The following is a 22,128-nucleotide window of genomic DNA, read 5'->3' on the forward strand; positions in this document are numbered from 1 at the left end:
CTCACCCGTTGTCGCTGTTTAATCAGTTCGCTCGTCTGTTCAAGCCAGCAGAACGATCCTGCCGTTGTTGGGATCCTGTGTGACTCCTGCTCTTGTGTTCTAGCATGCCATAAGTGTAAAGGATGTGTTCAGGAAGCTCACACTGGCTGGAGCCATCATTTCACAAAGCACCTCTTTTTGAAGTATTTGCTCAGCGGCCCTCGACTCCAGGTCTCCTGAAGCACAGAAGCACGTCTCCGAGATGCCGTGGTGTTGGAGCGCGACACTTCAAACTGTTTACCCAGGTTCTCTGAAACCCTTCATATCTCCTGCATCAAGGACACAATGAATGAACGGCTTAAAAGCTTCTCTCTCCTGCTGCGGGAAGCGTTGCCATTTTTCCTACCTTGCGCTCTGAAGTATCTTTTTAATCCTATCTGAACAATTCCGTAGTCTTCTAGAAGGAAGCTGTGTTTTTAATTGTAAATAATTTGTATAGAAATATTTAGTTGGACAGGTGATGAGGGGAAATGGAAAGGTTAATATAATTATTATTGTAAAGGAATTGTATTGAATTACTTATCTACTGGTGTTGCTTCAGGTTTTTTCACAGATATTTTTAAATCCTTTTAAAAAAAAAAAACTGTTCAGCTTTCTCTCTCTCTCTCTCTCTCTCTCTCTCTCAGAGCAGTATACTGAGTGACCAAATCTTGAAGTGATTCATATTACGAGTTGGTCACAGCTGCACCATTTATACAGGACGAGCGATCGGGGTGAGTTTCCTAAAAGCATCGCAGCACAAAGATCATCATTAAATGGTAGACAGCGAAGACACACTCCTAGTTAAGATGCGCTTAGCATTAAGAGGCTTTTGGGAAACTCAGCCCAGTGTGTTTTAAGCTATAAAGGTGATCTTTTCTTATACACCCTGTTTGTAAAGTATTTGGACTGCTTCTTGTAATGTTTTACCTGGACTTATTACATACAGAACATGTATAACATTTTAAATGAAGTTATGCTGCTGTTGATCGTTTCCGAAATTCACATAAAAGGTGATTTGTGAACTAAAATGAATGAAAGTGAGGGATAGATCATAAAGGTGCACGTTTTTTTGTTTTTGTTTGACCTTTTTCCTCCATCATGATGTCTGTTATTACCATCTTGTGTTAAATCACCATCATGGACACTTGTGAAATGAAGCTTTATTTTAAAAGTACAAAATGGACACTGCATACTATGTACAGGAATAATTTACTTTCTTATATTCAGCCAGAGTGTGTGGGGGGGGGAGAGCACAAGTTTATTTGTACATGAGATTAGTTAGACAATGTAAATACAATAATTTAGAGGTTGAAAAAAATAAAATCAAAATAAATATCAACTTTCAAGTGTAATAGATATGCTTTACACCATTACAGAAATGTGTATGATATATATATGATATGATTTAATCTAAAGCCTAGGTTTGCTGCCTTTCTTGTCTGTATTTACAATCGCTGTTCAGATTTATACCTCATGAAACTTTCCAGAACTTGTCTGTGCCTGGTTGGCTATTTAAAAAAATAAAATTATCCTTTCCTACAGTACATAAACAAACGATAAGCTCCTTATAGACATGGCTGTCACCTAATATCGACGACTTCGCTTCTGTTACCTTTTCATTCAACCTTAACATGGATAAATACAGGGTAATCAATCATTTGGAGCAGCATACCTTGTGGGCTTTGTGTGTTTATAGGCAAGTGTGGTCAAGAGCACTAGTTAAAATATGTGCGTTCATGGTAAATAGCTTTAAGGACTGAGCGTGTATATAATATACTTTCACAAAAATAGATATAGTCATATGTAAAATATAGAATAATTTAACCTGTTCAGCCAGAAAAAGGCCACATACAGCATACGTAGAATATGGAGGGGGGGAAAAAAGTACCCACTTAGTGAGAAAAGCATCTCAAGTATGCTAAAAGAGAAATGAATGATAAACGGGGTTAAGCGGTGTTTTGATGATTAATGTCCTTTTCTCCAACATTAAATTACACACACTGTCCTAAACAGCCAACGTAAACACTGGTGACAGTATTACCTGCCTGCAAGATGTTTATCCACGTGTTTAATGTTCTGACAAAACAAAAATACATTAAAATTAATTGCTTGGTCCATAAAAGAAACAATGCTGATGTACAGTATAGGAAGTGTCTTGGATTCACTAGTATTTGTTCACAGCATTCTGAGAGCTCACCACTAGAGGTCAGTACAAGTCACAGAAAAGGGGTGTTTTTTTTTTTTTTTTTTTTTAAATGTTAAAGATCGAATTGAACTGGAATTCTTAAAGAGGAAGTGATAGGAGTGAATAGGGAAATAAACTCCTTCTTATGGAATAGGAAGTGAAAAACTATGTAGGCCTGGGGAATTTCTAGGTGTTTTCTTTTATATGATGCAAAACTAGAAGCAAAAGGTGTGGGAGTTGAAAATGTCCATTTAAATGTGACATTTATTTAGAACTACACACACAAAAAAAAAAAAAAACTGTCTGGCTTGAGCTAGGTTGAAATGCTGTCAGCCCATCATCACAATGCCTTGCAAAAAGAAAGAGGAAAAAAAAAAAAACACACCTGCAGTTCACAGACAATAACGTGACTAAATAACTAAATCCACTAAAGCATCCGAGAAGCAAAAGCACTCGAGTGTACTCCAAGTACATGGTTTAGTGACAAACCTGGTTAAGTTAACTTGGAGTAAGTGGTAATCGTTCGAATACAAGAGCCCTCTGGCTTTGTTTTTGCGAGAAGATACACTTCCTCAGAGTTGCGTTAACCACGTCCTCGGAACACCCCCTGGATCACTATTATCAACACTGATACGTTCACTGATTTTAGATTAGACACGTCCTTATTTGCAAGGAGGGTTTGTAAGATGTGATCAGGATGCCTTTTGTCAAACAGAACAAATAAAAAATGTGTGAACTTTATACGACTCCCAAGATATGCAGGTCATGCCCTAAACTGTATAAAATACATACAAAGAAAATCAGCAGAAAAACAACAAATCTAAATATTCAATTTGGATATGAAAAGGACATATAAAACGAACAAACATCGAGAAGAGATACAAAATAAGTATGCCAAAAGCACAGCAGTAGGCCGCAGAGCCAGGGCTAACAGCGGCCTACACAGCAGCACGGTATTTTCCCCCCTAACTGCCTCGCCAGGGAAGAAGGAACAGTCATAGTCACTTGGGTAAGAGAGAATCCTGATTCCATGTGATTGAACTCACAACTGGTCATTTCTCTAAAACGATCAATTAACCAACCGACAGAACAAGCGGTTACACGTACATAGGCTTCACAGCGCCTCCAGTATTTCTGACACGCTTTAAAACTTGAGTCACGTCATAAACACCAGGATTGTCTTTACCCAAGAGCCTGTCTCGAATTATTTGCAGATTCAAAAACATTTTAAAATCGGGGATACCAACACCGGCAGTGCCACCTCTTGTGACCTTAGCAGTAGGAATGCTTTCTAAACGGACGGAATTCGAGATCTTCAGTTCGCTTGTTCGTTTGTCATTCGTGAGGCGATAGCGAATCTGTAATATACAGGTAATAATGGACTTGCATTACTTCTGCCAAGACAGCTCACGTCTCTATATCCAATATGGATTACCTTCCATTTATGGCGCTGACGAGGAGGAAAGGAAGAAAGAAAAAAAAAAAAAACACCAAACGTCAAGTTGCCAAGCATTTTTTTGGTTTCTGTTTTTTTAAGATAAGTGACAATAAAATGTGCCCTTTAGTAGATATTATCAGGAGATAGAAGTTAGGATAGAAGAAGAATGGGTATTATGACAGGATTATTATAATAGTAGTCTGACAAGTGCCTTTTTGCAAAAAGGAAAAAAAAAAAAAGATTTCTTTGTCCTGAATAGTCCTATATGTAATTCTAAGTGGCAAGCGCTTTTATAATATTAAACCGTAATTCAACAGAAAGTTTAAGTGCTATTAAAATATTCTGAAGTTGCCGAGTATAAGGGTCACTCGTTGTTTTTTTTCCTACAGCTTTTTCCATTTGTTTCCTCGTTGTCTCAGTTTATGAATGCACATCAATGTGTGTGTGTAAAAGAGGAAAAAAAAAAAGTAAAAATATCACATGGCTTTAGGACTTTGCTGGTCTACCACCACCATGTTTCTCATACCCATTAATCACGCACCGGATTTTAACCAGGGCCCTCAATTTTAGTCCTGAAATTGTCTATACATAATCCATGTACAGCTAACAAAAGGTCAAGACAAAGGTGTTCAAATATCTTGCAAGTGTCAGCAATGTTTCTTTTTTTTACAAAAAAAAAAAAGCACAGTAACAAGAATATACTGCAAATGGTGTTCTAGATTGATAATATACGTTTTCACTCTCTGATGTAAAAATGTAAGATACCACAGGCATCAGCGCATTCACAGACTGTCATGGCAGGTTTGATCAAGTACTTAATTCCCATGTCTGCAAGTCTCATCTCTGCTAAGTGTCAGTCTGGGTCAGAGAAAAGGCGAGAGGGTCAGTGTGGCCTGCCGGTGCTGGAGCTTTAGAGCACAGTGCACAGACAATGGAGACGGTTTTGTTTTTGGACGTATACAAGTGTGCAGGAAAAACTGAGAAATTTAAAAAAGAAAGAAAGAAAAGAGAGAGAGGTGATGGTAAAATGGCAGTCTGCCTCCCCTTCAGTCTGATTACTGAGTGTCCTCTCAGTAGAGAATTAGGCTAGGAAGGTTTGGAACCAGTTTGGACCAGACAGAAGAATTCCTCACTCCTTGCCTCCTCCTATGACGGAGCGGAGCACGGCGGAGACGAAGGGCCGTGATTGGCCGACTTGACGATGGTGATAACGGAGGTGGTGGCCACCTTGGCAGGTGTGAGCGGGCTGCATGCCACGGTACGGGCGAAGCACTGCAGTGCCTCGTACTTGGCCCGCAGCGCGTCCAGCTCCAGGCGCATGCTGGCATTCTCACGGGCAAGCTTCTCCACCTCTTGCTGCAGCTGTGATTTCTGGCGCTCGAGCTCCTCCTTTTGCGTGACGCGCTTGATCCGGCAGCTCGCTGCGTAACCGCGGTTCTTCAGCGTGCGCCGTCTCTGCTTCAGCCGCACCACGTCCTCCTTGGTGAGGCCGCGCAGGTGCTGGTTCAGCTCACGCACTGACATGGCCACCAGCTCATCATCGCTCAGCGCTGGCGCATTCTCACCCGCCTCCTTCTTCACCTGCATCAGGAGCAGCACAGCAATTCACAGCTATAGAGAAACATTAAGCCTAGTCCTGGATGTATGTAATGTGGACACTTAACACCTACAAAGAAGTCAGCGTTGATTAGTTTTCCATCACAGATTTCTATTAATGCCACGTGTTATTGTTTCTTGTATAGTGGACGCTCTGCATAGCCAGATTAGAAAAACGTGTTGAATTGTTGATAAGGAGATGTTCACTTAGAATTTGTTGAAGGTGTCTCCAGTGTCAGTGCTTTGTAGCTTCGCAGTTTATTGGAAACATATCCAACACTAACCTGTAAACTGATAAAATAAAGTATGTTGGGGTTTTTTTTAAATGTATATCGGTAACCCCACTGTGTTTCATTTCATAGGTGCGACAGTCAACATGACAGTAATATAAAATTCCCTGAGATGGATTAAGTCCAGTATTGGTGTAACAGGCTTCTGGTGTAACGTTCAATTCTGTTCATCCATCCATTATCTGTAGCCGCTTATCCTGTGCAGGGTCACGGGCGAGCTGGAGCCTATCCCAGCTGACTACGGGCGAAAGGCGGGGTACACCCTGGACAAGTCGCCAGGTCATCACAGGGCTGACACATAGACACAGACAACCATTCACACCCACATTCACACCTACGCTCAATTTAGAGTCACCAGTTAACCTAACCTGCATGTCTTTGGACTGTGGGGGAAACCGGAGCACCCGGAGGAAACCCACGTGGACACGGGGAGAACATGCAAACTCCGCACAGAAAGGCCCTCGCCGGCCACGGGGCTCGAACCCAGGACCTTCTTGCTGTGAGGCGACAGTGCTAACCACTACACCACCGCGCCGCCCTCTGTTCATTATAATTCTATTCATTTTCTCTACTCAGTTTTAAAGGGAGCATTTTTTTTTATACCTCTCTATTACCTCTGAGGAGATCTCTTGAAATAAATCTTGCATAACAAACACTGATCAGAATTTCCACTCCTAGCTGAAACTCAGAAAGTGTATCATCGAAGAGTGGAAATAACCTCTATGCTGGGGGAGATGCAGAATCTATTCAGATCACTTACATGACTTTTATAAGAATGATAGCTTTTCTTTAAAAGGTTATTAAAACCAGGACTTACCTTTACTGCTTTGCTTGGTTTAAAATGAGTCGTCATACCCTGAAAGTCTGTGGAGAGAATGACAGATGTATTACTGTATGAAATGAGGGGGGGGAATAACAGCAACACTACTATTTGGATCATGAAACGTCACAGAGCTTGTGCTGGATCAGAAATTGCTCACTCATTCACTATTATCGAGCTCTATCTACAGTCGGGCAGCAGTAAGCGAGGCATCGCGAGTGAGTAGAGAGTATAATGTGGCCTGACGTCATATAAACAAATTAACTCAATGTTATAAATCATCTGTTGAACCAAAAATTAGTACTGAACAAGGTTTTGCGAATTCAATTTACTACTAAGAGGCACCTGTAAGAAGCATACAATATGAAACCTATATCAATTTACTCCTAATGTACAAAGTCAGCTGCTTTGGTAAATTTCCAGCCTGGAATAAAGAGCTCTGCAGCGTGGAGCCATCACTAGACAAATTAAGAGCTTTAAAGATATTAGGATGCTTTAAAGGAACAGTCCACCGTATTTCCATAATGAAATATGCTCTTACCTGAATTGAGACGAGCTGCTCCGTACCTCTCCGAGCTTTGCGCGACCTCCCAGTCAGTCAGACGCAGTCAGACGCGCTGTCACTCCTGTTAGCAATGTAGCTAGGCTCAGTATGGCCAACGGTATTTTTTGGGGGCTGTAGTTAGATGCGACCAAACTCTTCCGCGTTTTTCCTGTTTACATAGGTTTATATGACCAGTGATATGAAACAAGTTCAGTTACACAAATTGAAACGTAGCGATTTTCTATGCTATGGAAAGTCCGCACTATAATGACAGGCGTACTAACACCTTCTGCGCGCTTCGGCAGCGCATTGATACGGAGCTCAGATATCACTGGTCATATAAACCTATGTAAACAGGAAAAACGCGGAAGAGTTTGGTCGCATCTAACTACAGCCCCAAAAAATACCATTGGCCATACTGAGCCTAGCTACATTGCTAACAGGAGTGACAGCGCGTCTGACTGACTGGGAGGTCGCGCAAAGCTCGGAGAGGTACGGAGCAGCTCGTCTCAATTCAGATAAGAGCATCTTTCATTATGGAAGTACAGTGGACTGTTCCTTTAAGAAAAGTTTACGAAATGCTAAATTTCAGTGTATTTACTTCTAACTTTAAGAATTCTTATCTGATAACTGGTTTTCCATGCATGACTTCTTAAAGATAACGAAATGCTGTTAAAAAGAACGTTTAAGATGTTCAGTTGGTCGGGTTCAATGCCCGAACTGATAATCGCATCATCAGTTTTTCTCTGGCTAATCAGACACAAGGTACGCCACCACTCTTGCCAGAGCGGTTGGGGGTTAGGGTGCCTTGCTGAAGGGCACTTGAGCCAATCCTGCTAGTCCACAGAATCGAACCAGCAACCTTTTGGTCCCAAAGCTGTTTCTCTAACCATTAGACCATGGCTTCTCCGTTTAAGATGAAACGTTGTTAAAATCTCGTCTCATCTCATTATCTGTAGCCGCTTTATCCTTCTACAGGGTCGCAGGCAAGCTGGAGCCTATCCCAGCTGACTACGGGCGAGAGGCGGGGTACACCCTGGACAAGTCGCCAGGTCATCACAGGGCTGACACATAGACACAGACAACCATTCACACTCACATTCACACCTAGGCTCAATTTAGAGTCACCAGTTAACCTAACCTGCATGTCTTTGGACTGTGGGGGAAACCGGAGCACCCGGAGGAAACCCACACGGACACGAGGAGAACATGCAAACTCCGCACAGAAAGGCCCTCACCGGCCCCGGGGCTCGAACCCGGACCTTCTTGCTGTGAGGCGACAGCGCTAACCACTACACCACCGTGCCGCCCCTTGTTAAAATGTACTTTAAAAAAAAAAGTCACTACTACTTTTAATACCACCAATAAAGGGTCTTAAAGTTACAAGTATATTTAATGAATTTAAAAAAGTTCAGTAAAGGTACTTCACTTTACTACTGAATTTAAGGCCTGGTCTTAAATGTAACTTAAATACACTACTAAATACTTAAAGGTTCCTTTAAGGTTTAGATTAAATGCAATTAAATCCACATTTTCACCATGTATCCAGAGAATATAATTAGTCCAATGAGAATCTGGACGAGAGTACAATAAAATGCTTGAGTGGAACAAAAAAGACCTTCATAAGCACCAACTGGAGTAGCTCTGTAGCTCACAAGGCCATATTTTTAGTTCCCCTCCTCCAGAGTCAGCACATGAAGGGTTTGATAATTAACTTATGAGTCAAGTGCGTTGAGCAAAGGAACGAGAGTGTTCGCCTGAAGTGCTCACTCGGAGATAATGAGGATTTCCTCATTTTGGCCATCAGGAGTCAGCAATGCTCAACAAATCGAGGAGCGGCAAAGGCCAGCGCTGTTTATGTGCTGAGAGAGCGTTCTCACAACATCGTTTACTGGACCACTGCAAGTGCAGGAATAGAAGCAACGTTGAGCTTCGTTTGATCCGTCTGCTCAGCAGCCTTGTGGTTGTCGCCAAAACTACACGCACAAGCAGTCGGTCTCCATTTCTGGAGTGCGTGAGCCAGCATGAGAATGCACCATAAAACCGGCTACTATATCGACTCCGTCCTAATGAGTGTGTGTGTGCTGGTCACATGACCAGGCCTGTGATAAACAACGTTCATTCATAACTGTGCCACAGAATGTCGAGCAACCTCGAGTTCACTCAGACAGCTCGAGTCACTTCAGCAAAAACGCTTCATCGTTTCCACTTAGGGTTTAGTCAGAAGCCTTTATTCGACTTTGTTTCACCTTGTAGGTGTACGGTTAGAGCTCATCTATTTTTTCCATGCACAATTTGCATTAGTCATCATACAGGCCTTAATCCACGGTCAGTCTCTGACCACTAGGTCACTGTTGGCTGGATATATTTGGTTGGCAAACTATTCTTAACCCAGCAGTGACATTGCTTGGGTTTCTAAACAGCTCAGCGGTGCTGTGCTTAATACACCAACACCACACTTTCCATTAATAGACAGGGTCCAGGCAGAACAGGGCTGGGGAAAAAAACGTGTATAGCAACAAATAACTACAGTCAGTAATGAGTACAGATGACTGAGATGTCATTTGCCTTCCACGGATCTTATTTTCTCAAATGCGTACGTAAAATAAAAGCAAAAAGACAGACATTTCAAACCCAGGTGATGCGTCCTCCACAACAACCTACCGTACGTGCCAGCCTCAGACACTCACGCAAGCCATTTTTTTTCTTTGCAAGTTCCAGCCGACTATAACTACACTTTACCCTGAAATATCATTCAAATACTTTGAAACAAACTTTTTTTTCATCTTGCTTGTGAATTTTCCATCAATGAAGAGTTTATAACATCAACGAAACTGACTTCATGTTAAAACCGTTAATGTTATAATCACGCTGTCTGTTATCACCCAAATGAGGATGGGTTCCCTTTTGAGTCTGGTTCCTCTCGAGGTTTCTTCCTCGTGTCGTCTGAGGGAGATTTTCCTTGCCACCGTCGCCACAGGCTCGCTCATTGGGGATAGATTAGGGATAAAATTAGCTCATGTTTAAAGTCATTTCAATTCTGTAAAGCTGCTTTGCGACAATGTCTATTGCTAAAAAGCGCTATACAAATAAACTTGACTTGAATTTTATACAGGACCAGTCAAAAGTTTGGACAGTTAGGTATTTCTTTCAAAACTATGAAATAAGATTTGGAACAGATATGGGATTATGTAGGAAACAGAAAAGGTGTTAAACAATGTGTTTCATATTTTTAGATTCTTCGAAGTATCCGACGTTTCCCTTGATGACGCTTTGCACACTTAGCGTTATCTTCATGAGGTCGTCACCTGGAACGCTTTTCAATTAACAGGTGCCTTGTCAAAAGTTAATTAGTGGACGAGTTTCTTGCCTTCTTAATGTGTTTGAGATCTCATCTCATTATCTCTAGCCGCTTTATCCTGTTCTACAGGGTCGCAGGCAAGCTGGAGCCTATCCCAGCTGACTACGGGCGAGAGGCGGGGTACACCCTGGACAAGTCGCCAGGTCATCACAGGGCTGACACATAGACACAGACAACCATTCACACTCACATTCACACCTACGGTCAATTTAGAGTCACCAGTTAACCTAACCTGCATGTCTTTGGACTGTGGGGGAAACCGGAGCACCCGGAGGAAACCCACGCGGACATGGGGAGAACATGCAAACTCCACACAGAAAGGCCCTCGCCGGCCACGGGGCTCGAACCCGGACCTTCTTGCTGTGAGGCGACAGCGCTAACCACTACACCACCGTGCCGCCGCGTTTGAGATCAAACAGTAAATAATACAAATACAAATAATAAAATAGCCCTATTCCACACCACAACTGTAGTAATCCATATTAGGTCAAGAACCGCTCAACTAAGTAAAGAGAAACGACATCCATCGTTACTTTAAGACATGAAGTGACTTAATTAAATAAAAATAAAAGAAAAACCACTGAGTTACAAGGTGTCCAAACTTTTGCCTGGTACTGTACCTGAATCCATTTAACGTCTTGTGCTTACAGAAGTTGCATCATCTGAATTTCCTGAAGATCACGGGAAGAAGAAAAGTACGGTATTTTCTAACACTACGCAAAGAAAGAGACCCAAAACTCAACTCTGTTACTCATTTAAGAAGAAAATGCAGCCTGTCAGCAAAGAAACTAAATGGCAACCCAGCCATGGACTCATCCACATGTTGTATATGATACATGGTCGAGATGTAATAATATTATAAACCGTGTCGTAACACTCGTCCCTCATCCTCATTGCTACTACAGCGTCTCTGACTTGGCAACTTAGTTCCGCTGTACAGCATGAAATCAGATGACAACAGAAAGTCCCTGATGAGTTTATTTTAATACACAAACATGACCTCACTCTGAAAAGAGAACAACACATGTCACCCGACAACGGTCACACAAGTTTTGTTGTTGTTGTTTTTTTTCTTTTTTGGAGCATGTTGGGATATGCTTTTGCTAAGCAGCCCAGACTATACTGTACTTGTCTGTTTAGGAGATATGCGGAACATTCCAGAAGGCACTGTGTCACTACGAATATTTTCCCTTACACAGTCACTGTTATATTTTTGTTTTTACACAATGTGCTTTATCAGGTTTAGGGCCAAGGCTGACAGGCTGACAGGATTCTGTTACGCTGGGCTTTCCTGGCTCGCTCCATGCCCTTATTTAACTCTCGTGGTTATATTTAGCTCAGTGTGCTGACCGTAAAATTCTGCCAACAATCCGATTTAAGTGGAAATGTGATAAGTGATACCTCATTAGTGAGGAAAGGGCTCTTGGTGCACACCAAAGGCAGCAATATTCTCGTGCAATGATTATCGAAGAAGAGCAAAGACATAGTTCTTCTTTATTCCAAGGAAGAACTATCTATTCCAGTCTGGTGTCGTATGACTTCCTGCCTGGGAATGCATGCTATCTGGTTATGGCTTTGCTTTCCTCAGGCTTGTTCACATCATCCTAAAACATTTTGACTGAACATTGGAATGAAATGTTTGAAGAAATAATGGGTAGGATCGATTTAAAATGGAAAACTTTGAGAATTTCCTGTGCCACCAGTGAGATTCCATTTCAGCACAGATGTTGGGGCTATAATAGTAAGTTCTTAGTCACTCTTTGGTCGAGTTTGAGTAAAGCACACCTGCCATGCATTAACCAGCAGTCCAAATGGTTTGGCCATGACGGGATCAAACACGGAGCTTGGGCATCCTCGGTCAGGTTCAGGATAGATAATGAACCGCAAAGTTGAAACAAAAATCCACACAAGAATACGCTCAAGTCCTGATTCATACCATCTGGACCTCTAGTGTGTAGGTCCCAAAATGGGCCCCACCATGCATTTTATTCGGATGAAAATGGCAAATGCACAAAACTAATTATGGTAAAACGCATATGCTGAAATTTAACTAGAAAAAGACAGCACCCAAAACCATATATAGATAAAGTCTGGGGAATACAACCGTGGTATGCATGAGAGATGACAACATGGCTTGTATTTTGGCTCCGCACTTGCAATCCAGAAATTATCTCTCTCTCTCTCTCTGTCTCTCCCTCCTCTCTCTCTCTCTCTACATGGAAAAAAAAAAAAAAAAAACAGCACAGTCCCCAAGGGTTAAGTCCCAGAAATATTAGACAAGTGATGCAAGGCTAGCAGAAATTCGAGAAGCTTTCCTAGACAGCAAATGCTGTCTGTGAAAACGGTCTCCTGCTTTTCTTTCCAAGCAAGACCATCAAATCAAGCTTTTAAAGAAGGAAAAAACCCACACTCTATATATAGGGCTCTAGATTTTGAGTTCTCCCTTTCACCCAAGTATTTAAAAACACACACACATACAGTGAATTTCCTTCGCATTCCTTCGCCGTGTGGTCGTCCACTTTTCCCAGTGCACGGGGAAGTGAGGGGACTTGATGAGAGAGGGGCCCCACTTCACTTGCTTAGTCCTGCTAAAAAGGAAAAGCCCTGGCATTCCAAGGCCGTGTTTTCATCATCGCTCTCAGAACAACGGGCGCATTTTTCCCTCCACCCAACTCAGCCTTGCCTTTGGCGACGTGCGTTCAACGGGCCGCTGAAACATTGGAGCTCTTATTCAGGCTATCAAGAGCCAGGATAGGAAAACAGAAAAACATGTCACAGGGGACAGACCCTGAGAGTGAGGTTATAGAGAAGAGAGAAATGTGCAAAAGCAGGGCTAACAGGGTAACTTATCAACGCACATGTATTTTTCCCAAAAAAAAAAAAAGCCCTATTTATCATTTGGAAAGCTTTTTATGTCGTTACTTTCCTGTATATTAGCTACTCTCAGTACCAAGGCGAAATCAAAATGAGACCAAAATTCAACTTTTAGACCAAAGTTAAACTAATAAACCATATATTCAGGAGACATGGTGATACGAGGCAGGGTGAAACTGTTGTCCAGTACTTAAATGTTTAAATGGAAAAGTGGATGGAAAATATGAAAGTGAGAAGTCTCAGAAAGAAGTGCTTTGTGAAAAAAGATTCCAACTTTACAGCAACTTCAGTTTCTTTTAGACAATTTGTGACTTGATTTGTAATGATTTGCTGAAATGACTACACCGGTGTATTCGGGCCAAATCCGACTGGCTGCAATTTGTCCAAATAAAGTCTCAGACAGAGAAAAACTCGACTCCTCAAGGCCGAAGATCTTGGTGGAGTTAATTAACCATCCTCTAAATACTTCATTTACGGATTCTGTGAGAGTCTGATAGCTTTACAAGCCATAGACTTTATGTGCGTGTTGCTATCTGTACGGTGTGTGTGTGTGTGTGTGTGTGTTATGCTTGTTCTCTTGGAGTTGGCGTACATTCTGGCTGAGCTTCAGCGTTCCAAACCTGCTGTCATTTGAAATACTTAGCAGGTTATAAATGTGCTTTCTTTGGATTGGGTTAGTGACTGTGAAGTTTGGTCATGCTTCAAAAATGTTCAGCTTCTCAGGCTGACAAAAAAATAATAATAATCCATCAGCATTGATTTGCTTTTCGTCCACTTTACATTCAGAATGTATACAATGTACAGTCAGTCATTCTGTTGCGCACTTATCAGCAAGCCAGTCATTCCTATAATATCAAGGGTTTCCTCAATAGTTTGACTGATCAGATGGCCAACATTTGGGGGCAGCCATAAAGGTTAGAGAAGCAGCCTTGGGCTCAAAGGGTCACTGGGTTGATTCCCAGGACTGGCAGGAAAAACGTGAGGGGTGTTGAGTAAATGAACAGCACTTTCCCCTCCTTCTGTATCATGGCTGAAGTGCCTTTGAGCAAGGCACCTCACCCCAACTGCTCCCTGGGCACTGTAGCATAGCTGCCCACTGCTCTGGGTATGTGTGTGTGTTCACTGCTTCAGATGGGTTAAATGCAAAGGAGGAATATCTCTGCGCTTGAGTGTACTTGTGACAAAAATAAAGGCTTCTTCTTATCATTATAAACGAGAAAACATGAAATAGGCATCAACATGTATACAGTTTTAGAAGACATGCTTATCAGGATTCTCCCGGTCACTAGTTAAAACGATGTTAGATTGGTCAAAAGGTGTTGATTAATTCCCTAAAACAGCATGGCTCTCCTCAAACCATACGTCCTACTGCAAGACAAATCAGAGGTTTATATTATTGCGCTCGTTCTAATTAGCTCTAATTCGCAGGGACTTGTATGACAGATGCGCAACATAATCTAATAATACAGCATTATGCTTATTATAATATAAAACTCATTTAAAATTGTTTGTTAAATAGCAATAAACAAACAAAAAAAAAATTAGCGTTTGTTTATTATTTTAACTATCGAAGGAGTTTCCGGTGTCAGAGGTTTGGAATCAAGGTAAAGCTGATCCTTTATGTTTTTCCACCATGGGAAAATCTTCACTAGAGAGAGATCACATCTGTGTTTTGCAGGTTCTTGATAACGTTCATCCAAAAGGCACTTTTATATTATTAACTTCGAATCAGGGAGAAAATCAAAGAGGCTGTTGAAGGAGCTGAAGGAGTCTCACAGATGTTCCTTAATATTGATTGTCCATAACAATTCTGCCCTTTCCTTTTTTAAATAGTTGATTGCACTATATAAAAACTGTTTACACTTTATACATCTTTAATCTTTGATAGACTTCACTGCTACACTGTTTATACGGTCATATCTGCCATATTTATACTGACACTGAAAATTCTGCTCATACTGCTATTTATTTATACTGATAATTACTATACTATCAGACTGCTGTTCCCGTTTACATTGTTCATTCTGTTTATATTGTCATTCGTCACATTTAAATTTATACCGTTAATTCTGTTCACACTGCCACATTTGCACTTTCTAGATTGCCACTGTCTTTTCTTTTCTTAGATAGCTTTAGCTTGTGTGTGTAACCCCCCCCCCCCCATTTTTTTCCCTTCCCCCTTTTTTCCTTTTTATAGTTTATATCTTGTACCTAGGGCGGCACGGTGGTGTAGTGGTTAGCGCTGTCGCCTCACAGCAAGAAGGTCCGGGTTCGAGCCCCGTGGCCGGTGAGGGCCTTTCTGTGCGGAGTTTGCATGTTCTCCCTGTGTCCGCGTGGGTTTCCTCCGGGTGCTCCGGTTTCCCCCACAGTCCAAAGACATGCAGGTTAGGTTAACTGGTGACTCTAAGGCCCTGTTCACACGGCAACGGATTCAGGTGACTCCGATACAATTGCTTATCGTTTAGGCCTGGCGTCCACACGGCACCGGCGTTTTGGGTGCCCAAAACGCAATCTTTTTGAGAACGGGTTCCAGAGTGGAAAGATCTGGCAACGTTGCCATTGTGAAGTCGTCTGGATGAGTAGAACGGATTTGTTTACGATGATGTCACAACCACATGACTGAGTGCTTCACGCCGGGTAGAAGTGTAACGAACTCGATGCGAGTTGTCAACAAATCCTATAACTTGGTTCATGAAACGCGCTTACAAAATATTTTCACTGTGAATATTTATTGTGTAATGGTGCAAAGTGAGAGAGAGAGAGAGAGAGTGAGTTAGGGCAGAGTCAATCCTGCCAGCAAAAATAGGGAAAAAAAGGAGCGATCTCACCTCTTCAGATGTTGGTTTTAGTCCTACAATACATTCTTCAAAAAGGGCGTAGAAGAGCAAATTAATCCATCAACGTGTAGCATTCAATTTATTCCGGACCATTAAAGAAGCCGCCTTCCGCGTAGAATCATACGTCATCCTCGCCGCCATATTGGATAGGTCAAAGCGGAGAATAAAAATTAATGTGCTGCGTTTAACTGTACCAACAGGTTTACCGTCCAAACGAGATCACATGGGATTACCTTTCACAGGTGAGAAACAACAAATTAATCCATCAACGTGTAGCATTCAATTTATTCCGGACCATTAAAGACGCCGCCTTCCATGTAGAATCATACGTCATCCTCGCCGCCATATTGGATAGGTCAAAGCGGAGAATAAAGATTAGCTGCGTTTAACTGTACCAACAGGTTTGCCATCCAAACGAGATCACATGGGATTACCTTTCACAGGTGAGACTGGAAAAATACTTTTCATTGTATTTGGTCATTATAATGTAATTTTACGAACAGATTTTCCTGACTTTGTGGCTAATATGAAGTCTCGCGCATAATAGTTTATGCGCATGCGTCCTTACTTCTTCTATTGTTCTGGTGTCTCCGAGGGGACCGTCTTACAGCGCCCCTAGAGGTGTGGCATGTGTATTGCATCGTTTTCAGCAAGCGTTGCGTTGCCATATGGACCTGATATTTTACTAATCGTTGCCCATTTGGACGCGATATTTTTTTAAATAACATCTCGTTGCCGTTGTCGTGTGGATGTAGCCTAAATTGACCGTAGGTGTGAATGTGAGTGTGAATGGTTGTCTGTGTCTATGTGTCAGCCCTGTGATGACCTGGCGACTTGTCCAGGGTGTACCCCGCCTTTCGCCCATAGTCAGCTGGGATAGGCTCCAGCTTGCCTGCGACCCTGTAGAACAGGATAAAGCGGCTACAGATAATGAGATGAGATCTTGTACCTATATTTTATATTTCATGTTTATTACTGTTTGCACTGCGGATAAGAAGGAAACACAATTTCAATTCTCTGTATGTCCTGCACATATGGCATTATTGACAATAAATGTGACTTGAACTTGAAAAAATAGTTAAATAGTATAATAGGACATGCTGTTATAGGAAAAACATCAACTTTCTGTGCATCCAAAACCTTCGACCAATTTACAGTCCAAAGCCGTGGCATCATCAGCAAGAGATTCCTGGCCAATGACCATTAATTACATCACTGATCATTTCAGCAGTCAGGTACTGTAATTGTGGTTGTGTAATTCCACACTTGGCATACTTTATGAGCCAAGAATCATAAATCCAGGCTGCAGTTATGCAAATATTCGAGCGGAAGCAGCCAAAACAGCACCAAAATTTTGTGAGGATGGAAACACAATGGAAACTTGGTCATCACCATGTGTTCAAGCGTGTAGGTGGTATCATGAGGATGTTAGTCACTGTACCAAAGCCCATGAGGTGGTCACAGAGAATATTATTATTGTGAAGACATGTTTAACTTTTGGACGTAGCTCTGGGTTTCACAACAAGGAAAATGTGCATCTCTGAACAAGCCCACTGCCAAATCCTGAACACTTTCCATTAACCTCACATGATGACGTAAAGTGCTGGTGTGGTTGTGTTTTTGATACCAATAAAACAAACTGCCCATTTTTTTTTTTTTTATGTTTAAACCTCCAGCCAAAAGCAATAATATTTACTAAGCATTTACACGGTTCAGATTTTATTGTTGCAAAGGTCGTGTCTGGGGCCAGACAGTGATATGGTTGGATGGCTGCCGTTTTAGTGCTTTGAGAGTTTGAGACTCGTTTCAGACAAGCAAAGTCTCGGTACAGCTACAGAATCCAGATTCGTCGGGAAATATGACGCTTCAGCATTGAGGTTATCAGGCTGATCTTGTGGAGTGGAAGCTGAGTTGGCCATTTCACAGATGAAGCCAAACAACACTGGTGTGTCCTTGCTGTTTGGTGTCTTGTCTCTCCATCTACTAATCAGACTCAGCACATTTGCTGCTCTCGGTTTTGTGGCCCTCTGCTGAGACGAGAGGAGAAGAGAGGAGTTGGAGGGAATTAGCTCCTCCCTGCTCCGTTTTTCACAAGGAGGCAAAAAAAGGCCTGTAGTGCAGCGGCGGCACAATCGGCAGGATCTTATGTAAAGGAAATGGAGCACATACCCAAGCAGTGAGTCATGCTGTTTACTGGTAAGAGCTAGGACGAGCAGCAGGGAATCACACCCTCCCGAACTGACATTTCCTGGAAAATCCCGCCGTTTCACAGAGTGGAAGGAAAAGTATGGGGAAAAGGGTTGGCGTGACTGCCGGAACTTTCTGAGGATAAGGAGGAGAGGTGAATATCTAAGCAAGGCAATTTTTTTTTTCCTCCCAACTTGGGACACAGGGATTTGAAGGAATGCAAAGTATGCACAAAACAAAGACAAGCCCGTGGGTAACATTTGAGAAAGCAACCAACACAATCCCACAGAAAGAACATGTGCACAAGCTATGTTAGTTAAGAAACCCAGAGTACTCGACATTAGTGCAGGTGTGTTGGGAAAACCGATCTGCTAAATAAGCACTGAACTTCCAGGAACATCAAATCTCATTCCCTTATGCTTTCGTGTATCTCTACAGACAGCAGCTAATGAGACAGGGAGGCTTCTTACAAGCGTAAACACCGAATCAGCCAAATGGGTTCTTAGTTCCAGACGGTTCACCCGCAACCCAAAACCACAGCGTGGTGTGGTCATTCCTGTCAGATCCAGGAATTGGTGAGAGTAGCAGGAAAAGGGCAGGGTAAAGTTGGCACATTATGGTTTAAACACCCCCACAGGGGCCTAGAAAGAGCCACGGCATGCCATACACATACCAACCAAAATCCAGCAGCACTAAGAACTCCTGAATTACAATCTGACTGCATGTGCTTTAGATTTTGAAATAATCAGATATTGGCCAATCATCTGCTTTCAGTCCTGCTCATCGCCAGCTGCTAGGATTCCGCATCAACAAAATGTGAGCCCTGAGGCCTTGGAGATGAAATTAGTCAGAATAACTAAAGCTTGTATCATGATGACTAAGGCTAATATTGCCGCTTTGGTCAAGAGTTCCTACTCAAATAGAAACGTTGAAGCATTTTGGAGTTCCCCACGTTGCAATCTTAGTAATTAATTCACCAGCCACCTCAGTTTTGTTCACTTTCAATGTCTGCTTTGAAAAACCACAATGAGTACAGTAAGCATCCTGTTCTGTTCACCCAAGCATGCAGTTCTTACCACAACCCTTTTGTCAAGCCACACACAGTCATATTTTGACAATAAGTTTTTGCTCAGAAATACAACATCAAAACTCCGCACACAAAACTAACTAACCTACAGCGAGGCATGGGGCCGCTGATTATGATCAGAACTACGTGCTTGTCGGCCAGTGCTAACAACCCAACCCACACTTGTGATCAGCCCACACGTGAATCTTATGATAGAGCCAAGTGTGCACTTCCTCTGGGATTCTAAAAGAGGCAGGCAGACGACGCAATAGGTGTGGGAGGTCAACACCACAGACACCTAAGCCTCTGTGAGTCAGAGTAAGTCACGAATGAGGTCACGCCGTTTGCGTATAGTGTGACATAAAGAGACGTGCTGAGGTGGGACTCCTAAGATTTTCCACATCAGAAGGCAAAGGTCATTAATGAGCTTACACACTGCCAACCCTGAGCCATGCAATCAGCAGCAATATAAGAGGAGATGATGATGATGCTTTGGCACGTCTTAAATCAAAAGATTTAAACTCGGAGCAGTCATTCGAAATCATCTCCATCGTAGCAAAGGTTATAACCACAAGCCTGGAGTATCAAAGTCGTCCCACAGTCATTGCTGACACTCAAACAACAAAAAGCCCAGTCTCAACACTAGCAAAGATAAAGAGCGCACTCCATCACACAGATATAAACTGGACGCCCCGTTCAAATGATTCCCCATAAATGGTAAAGCTTCGGTTAAAACCCCGTACAGTGCACGTTCATCAGAAATCAAGTGCACCGCTTGCCTTGAGGAGCCCTCGAATGGCTTGGTGCCTCTGAATGGGCTAAATGGCAGCTCCTTTATCAGCCATTGTGGAAATGAATCACATTATCCACTTATGACTCACTTTCCCTTTGAGGGTGTAGCTGCAGGCTACCACCAGTCACAGAATGACCTATTGTCGAAATGTTTCTTCAAAGTGGACAGTTCAGGAACACTCGAAAACACTTTCATATACACTAGACCTCATTCAATTCAGGTTCATCGATTGGGAAGAACCTGCAGTAGGAACAACCTTTTCTCCTCTCCTCTCCTCACTGCTGTCCTTTGTAGCTTTAAGATTTCACCTGTGGATGAAGTGGACATCTAAGGTGGATAAAACAGTAGCGCAGCTTTCTTAGGCAAAAGATGGACACTAAAGTTCAAGACACAAGAACACTCTTATTATTCTTTTAGAGAAGTCTATGAAGGCAGCATGTTAACAAATGACAAGATCGCTTCCAAGTACAGTCTGTCATCATGAACTTAAGGGAGGGGGCTGCCTGAGCCTGAGACACGCCCACGAGCGCGAGCGCATGAACTCACAAAATGCGACGTGACGTAACGTCGCTTCAACTCCTCGTGCGCTAAAAGAAATCACCCAAATTAATCCCAATCCAGATGTTCACAGCTCAGACGTGCAGGTTTAGGGAAGGGGTGTGTGTGTGTGTGTGTGTGTGGGGTGTGAGAGCATGTCAGGGGGGGTATTTACATTAGAAAGCCCCCCCTACCCGGAGTCTCGCGCCAGTGGACTGTTGCGCCCTTTGTGCTACGACTCTGAAGTACAGACCACGTGTCTCCTTGTGCCATCAGCAATATCAGCCAAAATCAAAAACACGCATAAAAGTTAAATCTGTATATATTTAATACGACTCTTCTGTTCAAAGTTCTTCCTTGCACTAGGAAGGGGATGGTGTACGATCTGTTAAGTGCCTAAAGTGGTCACATATGTGGAGTGGAGCAGAACCGAATCAGAACCTGTTCGGGAAAAGCTGCGGGTTTAACGGGTTAGAGGTTTACTCAGGGTTCGGGAGTTTGAGATGTATTTTATAATTAATTAAAAGAAAAAAGTTTGCAGAATATTTCGGCACGCGGGAAAGGTGAAGTGTATATATATATATATATATATATATATATATATATATATATATATAATTTTTGTAACTTGTAATTTCAGCCTATATTACAAGGAAACAGACACACACAGACACACACACTGCGCGCGCGCGTGTAATGTCTACCGCTTGTCTAACACCAAGTCGGAAAATACGCACGAGCTCTTGTTGTTGTTTACAACCTGCTTGTCAAGTCTACCTCACCTTTCCCGCGTGCCGAAATATTCTGCAAACTTTTTCCTTTTAATTAATTATAAAATACATCTCAAACTCCCGAACCCTGAGTAAACCTCTAACCCGTTAAACCCGCAGCTTTTCCCGAACAGGTTCTGATTCGGTTCTGCTCCACTCTCAGACCCGTCATCAGGAGAACATGAGAGGAGAGATCATCGGGAATTTCAAAACATCTCCCCCTCCATCTCTCTCTCTCCTCCACCCACCCCGTCCCGTCCCGTCCCGTCCCGTCCCGTAACACCACCTCGGCTTACCTTGTGGACGCGGAGTTTGTGCCGGGATGGCTGTCGGCGCGAGCCCGGTGGGGTGGGGTGGGGTGGGGTGGGTATATCCTGACAGGAGCCCTGAACACTCCGCGGGTTCCTCGTGACACTTGTTGGAGCCGCGCGCGCCGCCGTCGAGTCGGAGCGGTAACCGTGCACTAAGTCAGCGAGCCACGAAAACAACAACAATGTATCGACATTCCACTCTGTGCTTCCGCAAGCACGCGCGTCACCGGCTCCTCGTGACCGCCCCCTCCATTCATGAAAATAACTTTCTGCTGACGTCAGCCAGGCGGGAAACTAGCGAGGGAGAGAGAGGGAGGACAGAAATAGACGCAGCTGGCAAATTCTTTCATCGGACTCAATGAATCTGAGCCCTGAGTAAAATATCTGTGTTTATTAACAAAATCAATAAAACAGAGAGAGAGAGGAATGATGAATTAATTTAAAAAAGGTCTTTGGTCACTACACTCTTCCCACTAAAGATTATTATTATTATTATTA

General features: G+C 42.7%; 2 protein-coding genes across 3 annotated transcripts in view; one reads left to right on the forward strand and one right to left on the reverse strand.

Moving 5' to 3' along the window:
- tmem184a (transmembrane protein 184a) overlaps positions 1 to 1,360 on the forward strand; it is a 38,886-nt gene extending 37,526 nt beyond the window's left edge. The window contains exon 10 of one of the 2 annotated variants that reach the window (XM_060943087.1): positions 104 to 1,360. The gene's annotated coding sequence lies outside the window, so the exon portion shown is untranslated. The remainder of the gene's footprint in view (positions 1 to 103) is intronic. The other variant, XM_060943088.1, reaches the window with a different exon arrangement.
- On the reverse strand, positions 1,145 to 21,775 carry mafk (v-maf avian musculoaponeurotic fibrosarcoma oncogene homolog K). Its single transcript, XM_060943089.1, has 3 exons — positions 21,616 to 21,775; positions 6,348 to 6,394; positions 1,145 to 5,225 (listed from the first exon to the last, which is right to left on the reverse strand). Exons 2-3 carry the CDS (start codon positions 6,381 to 6,383, stop codon positions 4,791 to 4,793), a joined length of 471 nt encoding a protein of 156 aa, XP_060799072.1. The 5' UTR covers positions 6,384 to 6,394; positions 21,616 to 21,775; the 3' UTR covers positions 1,145 to 4,790.
- Positions 21,776 to 22,128: the final 353 nt, after the last annotated feature.

This window comes from Neoarius graeffei, chromosome 16 (assembly GCF_027579695.1).
Source record: "Neoarius graeffei isolate fNeoGra1 chromosome 16, fNeoGra1.pri, whole genome shotgun sequence".
Taxonomy (NCBI): domain Eukaryota; kingdom Metazoa; phylum Chordata; class Actinopteri; order Siluriformes; family Ariidae; genus Neoarius; species Neoarius graeffei.

Excerpts from the sequence above, each read along its gene's own strand:
- mafk (XM_060943089.1), bottom strand. The coding sequence starts at position 6,383 with ATGACGACTCATTTTAAACCAAGCAAAGCAGTAAAG. Across the intron at positions 5,226-6,347 it reads AACCAAGCAAAGCAGTAAAG|GTGAAGAAGGAGGCGGGTGA; the intron begins GTAAGTCCTGGT and ends CTCCTGATGCAG.